Source organism: Salvelinus namaycush, chromosome 2, assembly GCF_016432855.1.
Source record: "Salvelinus namaycush isolate Seneca chromosome 2, SaNama_1.0, whole genome shotgun sequence".
Taxonomy (NCBI): Eukaryota; Metazoa; Chordata; class Actinopteri; order Salmoniformes; family Salmonidae; genus Salvelinus; species Salvelinus namaycush.
Genome location: NC_052308.1, coordinates 64,929,655 through 64,942,051, shown reverse-complemented (window position 1 = coordinate 64,942,051; position 12,397 = coordinate 64,929,655). Strand labels below are relative to the sequence as shown.

The window sequence follows — 12,397 nt, the reverse complement described above, 5'->3', positions numbered from 1 at the left end:
CCATGCTCTTCGCACTCCGTTCTATTGGTGGCAGTATAGGAATGTCGATCCTATGAAGCTGAAATCATAGAACAAAAGACGATGTAGACAGGAAACGAGTTTATGTTGGTTGACCAGTTGCCTTTATAACAAATTTAACCTAATCTATACGATTTATATGAAAGTCAAAGCACTCTGATTTTTAAGAGAGACTGGTATGCTAATTGTTTGACACCACAATATCCAGAATGAGACTGCGAACACAAAGACCTGAGCGAGGGTAGCATCAGCGCAGGAGAAGAGGGCAGACTCGAGGTAAACAATCATTAGCTATAGTCAATGTTTGCCACCACTTATTATGGAAAATGTGCAATGTGACTATTTCGATGTGGCAATTTCATGTATTTGTCGATATTCTATCTGGCATGCTTGCATTTACATACGTTAGCTAGCAAGGTATATGCCAGCCTGTTCTGAAAATTACATTACAAACTAGCTAGGTAGTTAGCTATAGTTAACGTTAGCTGGCTAACGCTTGCACATTTCAGCTGACATTCAGAACAATAACGTACAAGCAAGCTAAGTTAACATTATAGAAGACAAATGCAACTACCTACAGTTGAAGTCGGAAGTTTACATACGCCTTAGCCAAATACATTTAAACTGGGTTTTTCACAATTCCTGACATTTAATCCCAGTAAAAAGTCCCTGTTTTAGGTCAGGATCACCACTATTTTAAGAATGTTAAATGTCAGAATAATAGTAGCGAGAATGATTTATTTCAGCCTTTATTTCATCACATTCGCAGTGGGTCAGAAGTTTACATACACTCAATTAGTATTTGGTAGCATTGCCTTTAAATTGTTTAACATGGGTCAAATGTTTCAGGTAGCCTTCCACAAGCTTCTCACAATAAGTTGGGTGAATTTTAGCCCATCCTCCTGACAGAGCTGGTGTAACTGAGTCAGGTTTGTAGGCCTCCTTGCTCGTACACTTTTTTTCAATTCTGCCCATAAATGTTCTATAGGATTGAGGTTAGGGCTTTGTGATGGCCACTCCAATACCTTGACTTTGTTGTCCTTAAGCCATTATGCCACAACTTTGGAAGTATGCTTGGGGTCATTGTCCATTTGGAAGACCCATTTGCGACCAAGCGTTAACTTACTGACTGATGTCTTGAGATGGTGCTTAAATATATCCACATCATTTTCCTCCCTCATGATGCCATCTATTTTGTGAAGTGCACCAGTCCCTCCTGCAGCAAAGCACCCCCACAACATGATGCTGCCACCCCCGTGCTTCACAGTTGGGATGGTATTCTTCGGCTTGTAAGCATCCCCCTTTTTCCTCCAAACATAACAATGGTGATTATGGCCAAACAGTTCTATTTTTGTTTCATCAGACCAGAGGACATTTCTCCAAAAAGTACAATCTTTGTCCCCATGTGCAGTTGCAAACCATAGTCTGGCGGTTTTGGAGCAGTGGCTTCTTCCTTGCTGAGGGGCCTTTCAGGTTATGTTGATATAGGACTCGTTTTTACTGTGGATATAGATACTTTTGTACCGGTTTCCTCCAGCATCTTCACAAGGTCCTTTGCTGTTGTTCTGGGATTGATTTGCACTTTTCACACCAAAGTACGTTCATCTCTAGCAGACAGGACGCGTCTCCTTCCTGAGCAGTATGACGGCTGTGTGTTCCCATGGTGTTTATACTTGCGTACTGTTGTTTGTACAGATGAACATGGTGCCTTCAGGCATTTGGAAATTGCTCCCAAGGATGAACCAGACTTAGGGTCCACAATTTTTCCCATGATGTCAAGCAAAGAGGCACTGAGTTTGAAGGTAGGCCTTGAAATACATCCACAGGTACACCTCCAATTGACTCAGGCTAATTGACATCATTTATCAGAAGCTTCTAAAGCCGTGACATCATTTTCTGGAATTTTCCAAGCTGTTTAAAAGCACAGTCAATTTAGTTTATGTAAACTTCTGACACAATAGAATTGTGATTAAGTGAAATAACATGTCTGTAAACAATTGTTGGAAAAATTACTTGTCATGCACAAAGTAGATGTCCTAACCGACTTGCCAAAACTATAGTTCGTAAACAAGAAGTTTGTGGAGTGGTTGAAAAACGAGTTTTAATGACTCCAATCTAAGTATATGTACATTTCTGACTTCAACTGTATATATTGGAACTCAACTTGTTTGTTTAGAAGCCTGTTAATTCGTTTGAGTCCTTAGTGATGTCTTGCCTTGAACATGCATATATGGGCAAATAACATCCAATACATCCATAATCAACAGCAAACCATGTTTATTTTCATCACATACTTAACGTTAGTGTTTATATAGTTGTCACCCAGACTAGAGGTTGAACGATTATGATTTTTCAATACCGAGACCGATTATTGGAGAACCAAATAAAAGCCGATACCGATTAATCGGACAATTTCTTTTAATATTTTTTTGGTTGTAATAATGACAATTACAACAATACTGAATGAACACTTATTTTTACTTAATATAATACATCAATAAAATCAATTTAGCCTCAAATAAATAATGAAACATGTTCAATTTGGTTTAAATAATGCAAAAACAAAGTGTTGGAGAAGAAAGTAGAAGTGCAATATGTGCCATGTAAGAAAGCTAACGTTTAAGTTCCTTGCTCAGAACATGAGAACATATGAATGCTGGTGGTTCCTTTTAACATGAATCTTCAATATTCCCAGGTAAGAAGTTTTAGGTTGTAGTTATTATAGGAATTATAGGACTATTTCTCTCTATACCATTTGTATTTCATTAACCTTTGACTATTGGATGTTCTTATAGGCACTTTAGTATTGCCAGTGTAACAGTATAGCTTCCGTCCCTCTCCTCGCTCCTACCTGGGCTCGAACCAGGAACAGATCGACAACAGCCACCCTCGAAGCAGCGTTACCCATGCAGAGCAAGGGGAACAACCACTCCAAGTCTCAGAGCGAGTGACGTTTGAAACGCTATTAGCGCGCACCCCACTAACTAGCCAGCCATTTCACATCGGTTACACCAGCCTAATCTCGGGAGTTGATAGGCTTGAAGTCATAAACAGCGCAATGCTTGAAGCACAACGAAGAGCTGCTGGCAAACGCACGAAAGTGCTTACGAGCCTGCTGCTGCCTACCACCGCTCAGTCAGACTGCTCTATCAAATCATAGACTTAGTTATAACATAATAACACACAGAAATACGAGCCTTAGGTCATTAATATGGTCGAATCCGAAAACTATCATCTCGAAAACAAGACGTTTATTCTTTCAGTGAAATACGGAACCGTTCCGTATTTTATCTAACGGGTGGCATCCATAAGTCTAAATATTCCTGTTACATTGCACAACCTTCAATGTTATGTCATAATTGCGTAAAATTCTGTCAAATTAGGCGGCCCAAACTGTTGCATATACACTGACTCTGCGTGCAATGAACGCAAGAGAAGTGCCTGCTAACCTGGATTTCTTTTAGCTAAATATGCAGGCTTAAAATATATACTTCTGTGTATTGATTTTAAGAAAGGCATTGATGTTTATGGTTTGGTACACATTGGAGCAACGATACGCACCGCATCGATTATATGCAACGCAGGTCACGCTAGATGAACTAGTAATATCATCAACTATGTGTAGTTAACTAGTGATTATGATTGATTGTTTTTTACAAGATAAGTTTAATGCTAGCTAGCAACTTACCTTGGCTTACTGCATTCGCGTAACAGGCAGGCTCCTCGTGGAGTGCAATGTAATCAGGTGGTTAGAGCGTTGGACTAGTTAACTGTAAGGTTGCAAGATTGAATCCCCCGAGCTGACAAGGTAAAAATCGGTCGTTCTGCCCTTGAACGAGGCAGTTAACCCACCGTTCCTAGGCCGTCATTGAAAATAAGAATGTGTTCTTAACTGAAATGCCTAGTTAAATAAAGATTAAATAAAGGTGTAAAACCTTTATCGGTCGACCTCTAACCCAGACACACAGTACAGTTCACCACCTCTTTATTCTCTGCAGTGAACCTGGAGTATCAGCCCAGCTCTGGCACCTTGGCAGAATGTACCCAATGGATCCAGAGAAGCACAGTCAGCGGAGGGAGTGTGGAGAACCAGAGACATGCAGTCAGAAGAGGGAGTATGAAGAACCAGAGAGGTACAGTCGGCGGAGGGAGTACGGAGGACCGAGCTCAGGACAATGGGACGATAGCCTTGAGAAGAGAGGCAATGGCCAGGCTATGCCCCGAGAGCCCTACAGTGAATACTCCAGCATGAGGAGGACTAGAGAAGGTGGGAAGGAGTATGGTGCTTCCTCTGCTAAGAGCTACATTATGGACCCATCATCCAGAGACTGGAGCAAAGGCTCATTGAAGGGTAGCAGTGCTCCCTTCTCCCCAGACACAGATGGAGATCCTGTGGAGCTCAGTGTGGAGGACCTGGAACTCGCTCGTAAGAAGAAGGAGCTGAAGGTCATAGAGGAAAAGATAGCTCACAAGAAAGCTGTTCTTGCTCTGCAAAAAGTTAAACGCGGAGCTAAGGACATGCCTGAAACACAGGCTGCATCCACAACAGTGAAGGGCATCTCTAAACAGACCAAGATCAACAATACAATATTCAAAACATACAACCATGTCACCGACAAGTCGTCACGCGTATGCCTACCTCTTAAACAGAGGGTGCTGGACATTCTGAGTAAGTTCAGAAGAACAGCGGTACGGTGTATGCGTAAGGTATGTACCTAATTAGTTCTGTATTTATTCATCAGGGTTGGGTTCAATTCTGAATTGGAAATTGTTCTTTATTTCCCATAAAAGTATTGGATTTTAATTGGTCACACCCCACAGGAGCAGAATTAAATTTGAATTAAAGGGATAGTTCGTGCAAAAATCTAGATTTGGGTTGAATTCCGCTTAATTTATTCCATACATCATTATGTTCATGTTGACATCATGTATGGTGACCAATACTGTTTTACATGTTGTAGCCCTACAAGCTCGCCGTCATGTATTCAGTTAATAACGTGTAAGGACATTTATTTAACGTTCCGTCTTGGGGCATGACATTGGAGAAGCGTGAAATTACTATTCATCAAAGGTGGATTTCAATGTTTGCTCAAATGTTTGCTCGCACACACTCCATTTCTACTTCCTGTCTGTTGCAGCACGTCGCCTGTATTGCGAGGCTGATTAGTTAGGCCAAACAGGTGGGAAACACAGGTGTGGCGCAAAGCAATAACAGAAATTGGAATCCATGTTTGATTTGGAGGGGAGGGGGCTAGCATCCATCAATTGAATTTAATTATTTCCTGGGCACTGCTCGGCGACGCAACAGTCTACCAACCACGGAAAGTCCCTCCGACGTGGAAAAAGTGTCACCTAACAGGGGACGAGAAATAAGGGTCGGGAAATAAGACGCAAGGTGGGTAAGGGCTATACTGATAGACCCCTGGGCTAAACATGTTCTTCAAACACTTCATTTTTTTTTAAACTCGTCCTCCTAAAACAAGTTATAATTACAGTGGTCTGGAGATATTCAAAGTTAGTTATGTAGGTTGTCTCTAATTTATGAATCATTCACTTTACTTGTTATTAAATGTAATGATAGAAACACATAAATTTCTCAGAATGCAATAGATCAAACACTCCAGAATGGAAGAGAACATTTCATGACAAAAATACAAACACAATTCTGTTTGACATCATTGAGTTATAATCAAACTAACATTTAAAATGGTATCTGTATTCTTTAGTAAGAGGTGTCAGGTGATTTTGACAAAGTATTTGTCAAAGGTTTGAGACGCATATGTCCATGTCTAAGTTTAATTTATTTAAAATTCTGCTTATAAACAATTAAAATTCGAATTTCAATTAATGGGTTGAATTTAATAAAATTCCGAGTTGACCTCGACACTGTGATGAATACAATTTCCCTGATAGATCCAAAAGAAAACAATGGCAAAAAAGCCTTTGTCCAAAAAATCAAGGTACTAGCATGTAGAGTAAAACATTTAAAAGCCTTTATTGTTTGTCTTATGCATAGCAAAAATAAAAAATCCACCAATGCGTTGTGACTACAACAGCCTTCATCATGATGACCATCAGATCTTTCCTGATGTTTGGATTCTGATGTTTCTGCTACATGGACTTAGCAGCAGACCCACTTTTCTCCAAACACAGATCTAAGATCAGTTATTAATCCATGAAGAGTCTAAGAGGTAAATAAAAACTGGCCTTAGATCACTATTCAGAGACAGCTGCATTACACATAATAAACTATTCTCTCTCTTTTCCTCCGTGATACCCCTGCCAAGCCGAAGAAACAAAACAAGATGCGAGCATTGGAGCTGATGATTAGCGCTCCCCTAGAAAATGAAGAGGCCCATCCTTTGAGACTGAGAGTGAAGGTTTTAATGAACCAACGACGCTCTCCCAACAATAAGGTATGTAGCCATCACAAAAGTAGGTCGGAAAAAGTATCATACGGAAGTCAAGAAAACCATGGCCCCCGATGAATGCAATCGATTTCTCCCATTGACACCCATCCCACATACGCAGGATAGGAAGTGCCTACTTACTTGTACCCTTCATAATATTTTTTGTGTTCATATAAGCCTAGTTTTTTTTCTCAAATGTCACAGCTATATTAGTGTTATCCCTGTCAGCCACCTGATGCATAAATTGCTACCTAGCATCATCAGTCATTGAGATGAACTTGTAGCATAGCTAGCCAGCTAAAAGCCAATCGTTGCTGAATGAGTCATTCTGAGTAAAATGCAGTTGACAAAATGCAACCAAATACATTCATTGTGACAATCAGATGAACATAGCATAGACAATCAGATGAACATTCACACTACAAAGGTAGTGTGAAATGCACACACAAGCGATACGTAAATGAAGCTACGTTTGATGGGGCGGTGTTGATGCAAGCGGCTCAAGCGCATTTTGTTTGTTTTAGTGCTGAGCGATTAGTGCTTTTTCGGGTTTTGATTATTCAGTTTTTAAACATTAAATGCATTGTGGGTTGAATGCTCTAACAGAGTAAAACAATTAATAAAAGTACCATGATGGTAGTGACTGGCAATTACTGCTTATCACTTATTAACCATAATTTATTCACATTACTTTAATTGAATAAAACATTTCAGTTGTGTATATTACATTTGTTTTATTTGATGACTTTATTTCATTCCAAGTCATCATCTCATCTCTATAGAGCTGCTGCCTATGCTGTCTTACAAAATCGCTATTTTGTAGTTCTTCAACGTAAATAAGGCATACTTTTATGACTGCTGAATACCAACTAGATCATGTATTTTCAGGTAGAGATTCCTCACAGAGCAACAGCTGCTCTCTATATCACCTCGCAATTGTGCATTCTTCTCTTCAGTAGCAGGCATAAAAGAAACAGACCGGACAAGTAGATGCGCCCGGGTGGCGCAATGGTCTAGGGCACTGCATCACAGTGCTAGCTGCGCCACCAGAGTCTCTGGGTTCGCGCCCAGGCTGGGCTGGGTTCGCACCCAGGCTCTGTCGCAGCCGGCCGCAACCGGGAGGTCCGTGGGGCGACGCACAATTGGCATAGCGTCGTCCGGGTTAGGGAGGGTTTGGCCGGTAGGGATATCCTTGTCTCAGTATGTAAAATGTAATAAAAATGTATGCACTCTACTGTAAGTCGCTCTGGATAAGAGCGTCTGCTAAATGACTAAAATGTAAAATGTAAATGTGCAATGGATTATGGTCATTGTAGTTAATTACCACATTTTATGAGCTAAACCATGTATAATATTGGCCTGTTGGAAACTACTATTCCCTACTACATTGCACAGTTCAGGCTGGATCTGATTTGTCTTGAGAGAAACTGTGCGATGTACGCATTGAGCTCACAGAAAAAAACTGAACGAAATGGTATTCAAATAATTGAACATCCGCTAAATGTTGGTTAATCGCCCAGCACTAGTTTGTTTATAGCTGAAGTGGATAGATATTAATTGATATTTCCTCATATGTTTCCTGTTAGGTGGTCCCTAATGATAAACAACATAATCCAACCATTCAGGGGCCAGATCACTCACTCAGGACACAGGAGAAAGACATAGCAGCCACAGGCTTCCAGCGCTTCCTCAATGTTCTCAATGAAGGTGTGGACATCAACAAGCTCTCAAAGATCGTCAACGACGAAAATGAGCCACTCATTGTGGGCGAGGAGCTACCACAAGTTTGGCCGACTCTGCTCGAGGGTCATGTTGACTCCAGCAGTAGATCCAAGTCTTCTCCAGTTGAGGAGAAGGTGAGGCTTGAGGATGAGCAGCGGTACGAGCGGATGCAGACCCTCCTGGAGATCGTTGGGCTGGACTTGGGGGTTGAGGAGTTGGGTCGGCTAACAGACAGGACCAATGATAGGCTGTATGGGAAGATGGGAGACTTGAAAAGGGACAGAGAGGACAGAGCCAGAGAAGGGGAAAGTTCTACGAGAGAGAGATGCGGGCAAAGATGCTCTAGTACCAGAGACAAGGACAGAGTCAGAGAAAGGGACAGATCTGAGAGAAATCGAAAAGGAGACGGGCAGAGACACTCTAGTACCAGAGAGAGAGACGAGGACAAACCGGTAGTCAGAGAAACGAACAGATCAGAAAGGAACAGAGATAAAGACGGGGACAGAGACCCAGAGAAGGACTGGGACGGAGGCCGAGAGAGAGACCGGGACAGATCTAGGAGAGACGGGGGCAGATACAGATCTGAGAGAGACAGAGACCCAGAGAAAGGCAGGGACGGAGGCCGAGAGAAAGACCGGGACAGATACAGATCTGAGAGAGACAGAAACCGGGAGATAGACAAGGATATAGACTGGTGGCTGCAAAGGACCAGAGACGGAGACAAACGTTCTAGGGCCAGAGACTGGGACAGCGAGAGCGACTGGAACAGAGAGAGATCTGAGAGGGATAGGTATGGGGATGAGTCCAGGGAACGCTCCATTGAGCTCAACTCATACTCCATGGACCCTATATTCCCTGTTTCTCATCCTCATGCCTCTATGATGGCTACCTACTCCACCACCCAGTACTCTCAGTATATGGCATACCACAGCAGCCCCTACACCATTGCCTTCCCTCCAGGGTGGGGTTATCCCCCTGGTACCATGCCCCCTGGTACAATGCCCCCTGGTACCATGCCTCCTGGAATCATGCCCGCTGTTGCCATGCTGCCTAGTAATAAGCCCCTCCTATCTAACACCCCTGGGTATCCACCCTACCCCAACTACCCCCCATATTACTCTTATGGCACCACAGCCTTAAACCAGACATACGCATACACCCAGCCTGCCAGGACTACAGCAGTCTTAAGTCAGAGATGCACATACACCCAACCCGCTAGCAAACGCAAGAAAAATAAACAGAGGCAAGCCCTAATGAAAGTGTCCTGTCAGATGGTGACAAAGAAGTACGCCGTGGTTTTGACCACTCCGATAGCGACAAAGAAGTCCCCCTCTGAACCAGGGTCCAAGATTAAAGCAAAGGGGAGAAACAATATATTCTTCACAGGTATATTCATGAAGAGTTATCACAGTCATCTAAGGAAGTTTCAGTATAATTTGAAACGGCTTGCGAAGAGGAAGAATAAGGCTCACCAGCGCAAAAGAAAGCGATTGCTTGCAGAAGCAGCAGGGAAAGTGGCCCCTCACTTCCCTCTTGAACCGGAGCCCAAGAAAGACCAAGAAGGAGGAGCAATGATAGATGGGGAGAAACTACATGCTGACACTGCTGGAGAAGTGATCCCTCAGGAAGCTGCAAATAATTTGGAGGCACCATCTGAAACAGGGCCTAAGAAAGAACCAGAAGGTGAGAAACTACATGTTGACACTGCTGGAGAAGTGATCCCTCAGGAAGCTGCAAATAATTTGGAGGCACCATCTGAAACAGGGCCTAAGAAAGAACCAGAAGGTGAGAAACTACATGTTGACACTGCTGGAGAAGTGATCCCTCAGGAAGCTGCAAATAATTTGGAGGCATCATCTGAAACAGGGCCTAAGAAAGAACCAGAAGGTGAGAAACTACATGCTGACACTGCTGGAGAAGTGATCCCTCAGGAAGCTGCAAATAATTTGGAGGCACCATCTGAAACAGGGCCTAAGAAAGAACCAGAAGGCGAGAAACTACATGCGGATGCTGCAGAGAAAGTGGCTCATCAGGTGACTGCAATGGACTCTGCGGCCCCCTCTGAAATGGGCCCCAAGAAAAAAAAGTTGTATCCAGGTATCTTCATGAGGATTCTAATGAGACGTCTAAAGAGGCATCAGTACAAGATAAAAAGGAAGAAGAAGCATTTTGCAAAGAGGAGGAAAAAGGCTTTCCAGTACAAAGGGAAGAGACCATTGGTAGACACTAAGGAAAAAGTGCCTCTTCTAGAGGCTGCAAAGGACTCTGGGAACCCTTCTGAACCATGGCCCAAGAAAAAGAAAAAAAAGAAAACACTAGAGGAAAAAGGAGGTATATACTACCCAGGGATATTCATAAGGGTACACAGAACCTATTTGACAAGGGGGAAACTGTCAAAGGCAAAAGCAGCTGCTGAAGGCACTGAGGCCATTTCTGAACCAGCACCCAAGATTGAAGGGGAGGGAGGAATGACAGAAGGGGAGGAACTGCTTGCAGACACCATAGAGAAAGGGGTTCCTCAAGTGGCTACAAATGACTCTGGGCTTCCCTCTGAACCAGGGCCCAACAAAGAACCAGAAAGAGAGGAAGAAACTATGTTAGAAGAGGAGAAACTGCTTGCAGATCATGTGGCGAAAGTGTCTGTAAAAGGCCCTCAGGTCCTCTTGGAACCAAAGGCTGAGAAAGACCGAGAAGGAGAGAACGACGCAATTATAGATGGCGAGAAACTGCTAGCAGACCCTGTGGAGAAAGTGGCTATAACGGGCCCTGGATTCCTCTCTGAACCAGAGGCTGAGAAGGAGACAAGGGGAGAAACAACCAGTGGCATGAGAATTAATGGAGGAAAAATAAGGTTGGTGCTTTTTTTCTTTTTTTTGCATTTGTATTTCATTGTAATTGTTGGAAGTAATGTCTTTGGTATGGAAGTGAAGTTCTCCCTTGGTTATCTGAATTAACCTCATCTTAGTGAAAGGTATGGGTATGTTGACCTTTTGTCTACCTATAACTTAGCGTTCACCATTCAACCACATTTTGTCCTTGTTACGGCAAAAAAACTTTTAATGACATTGAATTTCTTACATGTTCCTCAGCTTGAAGAGTTCAACCTGAAGATGGGCACGCCTAACATAGCCTCAAAGGATGGCTAGCTGTTGTAAGTAAAAGCACCAGAAATACATCTGTTTCAAGAGAACATGATTGTATTCTATAGCGAGTCATTCGTCTCAACTATTTCTCTATTCTGCAGATCTTCACTTGGCATCATGAGCTCATCTCCCACTAGAATAGAACTTGCTGCTGACCCATCCAGACCCTATGGACATCAGTTGGCTTATATTCTTACCTATCAACCATTTATAGATTTGTAATGATGCTAACAAAGGATTTGTTAAAGTTTAGTCTTATCCTTAAATGCTTCGTATTGAAGTTATTTTCAGTGTAATTTATGGGTATTGTGTGTGGGGTATGGGTAGGGTCTAGCACATTCATATATGCTAAGTACCTTTAGCGCCTATTGATGATAGTATCTTCTGGCCGGGGGCGTTTAATTAAGAGCCCCGACCCTTGCACTAAATGTTAACACGCATCGCTTGCGGTCTGATTTTGGAACATAAGGAACTATCTTTCATATCAGCGGGACAAAAATGCACATTTATTGGGTTAGGGTTCCCACACGGCCATATTTCCATGTTAGTGCTTGTTTACGGAAAACGGACGGAAGACGGGAGTCGACTACCTGTGCTAATTACCGATCTGCATCTCCAAAACCCTGTGTGTAAACGGAAGATGGACGCCACAAACTCGTTGTCACTGAAAAATACTGTCGGCTGCAACTGTTAAAACCGGTTTTATAAACTGGGTGGTTTGAGGCCTGAATTCTGATTGGCTGAAAGCCATGGTATATCAGACCGTATACCATGGGTATGACTAAACATTTAGTTTTACTGCTCTAATTACATTGGTAACCAGTTTATAATAGCAATAAGGCTCCTCTGGGGTTTGTGATGTAGGGCCAATATACCACGGCTAAGGGCTGTGTCCAGGCACTCCGTGTTGCGTCGTGCTTAAGAACAGTCCTTAGCTGTGGTATATTGGCCATATACCACAACTCCTCGGGCCTTATTGCTTAAATAACAGTAGAGTAAGTGTACATTTTGCATATGAAAGATGGCTTTATGTTTATAGAACCGTACCGCAATTTAGATGGAGTATTTGGCTGCCTGAGACAATTTGCCTGTTCTAAACCAAAT

At 42.6% G+C, this 12,397-nt stretch overlaps 1 protein-coding gene across 4 annotated transcripts; it reads left to right on the top strand.

Moving 5' to 3' along the window:
• The first annotated feature begins 83 nt into the window (after positions 1–83).
• LOC120066118 lies at positions 84–12,094 on the top strand. 4 transcript variants are annotated; one of them, XM_039017266.1, is made up of 7 exons: positions 84–294; positions 4,017–4,725; positions 6,306–6,434; positions 8,015–9,743; positions 10,050–11,001; positions 11,240–11,301; positions 11,395–12,094. In XM_039017266.1, exons 2-6 carry the CDS (start codon positions 4,057–4,059, stop codon positions 11,256–11,258), a joined length of 3,498 nt encoding a protein of 1,165 aa, XP_038873194.1. In that variant the 5' UTR covers positions 84–294; positions 4,017–4,056; the 3' UTR covers positions 11,259–11,301; positions 11,395–12,094. The 4 variants fall into 4 exon arrangements, with proteins under 4 accessions (XP_038873194.1, XP_038873203.1, XP_038873185.1 ...); XM_039017275.1 differs by having other exon boundaries at positions 8,015–9,833; positions 10,140–11,001; XM_039017257.1 differs by having other exon boundaries at positions 8,015–9,935; positions 10,140–11,001.
• The last annotated feature ends 303 nt before the right edge of the window (positions 12,095–12,397 follow it).

Bases quoted from the DNA above. Each gene is read 5' to 3' on its own strand.
- LOC120066118 (XM_039017248.1), top strand. From the start codon at position 4,057: ATGTACCCAATGGATCCAGAGAAGCACAGTCAGCGGAGGGAGTGTGGA. The intron at 4,726-6,305 runs GTATGTACCTAA...ACCCCTGCCAAG, and splicing joins CGGTACGGTGTATGCGTAAG to CCGAAGAAACAAAACAAGAT. The intron at 6,435-8,014 runs GTATGTAGCCAT...GTTTCCTGTTAG, and splicing joins GACGCTCTCCCAACAATAAG to GTGGTCCCTAATGATAAACA.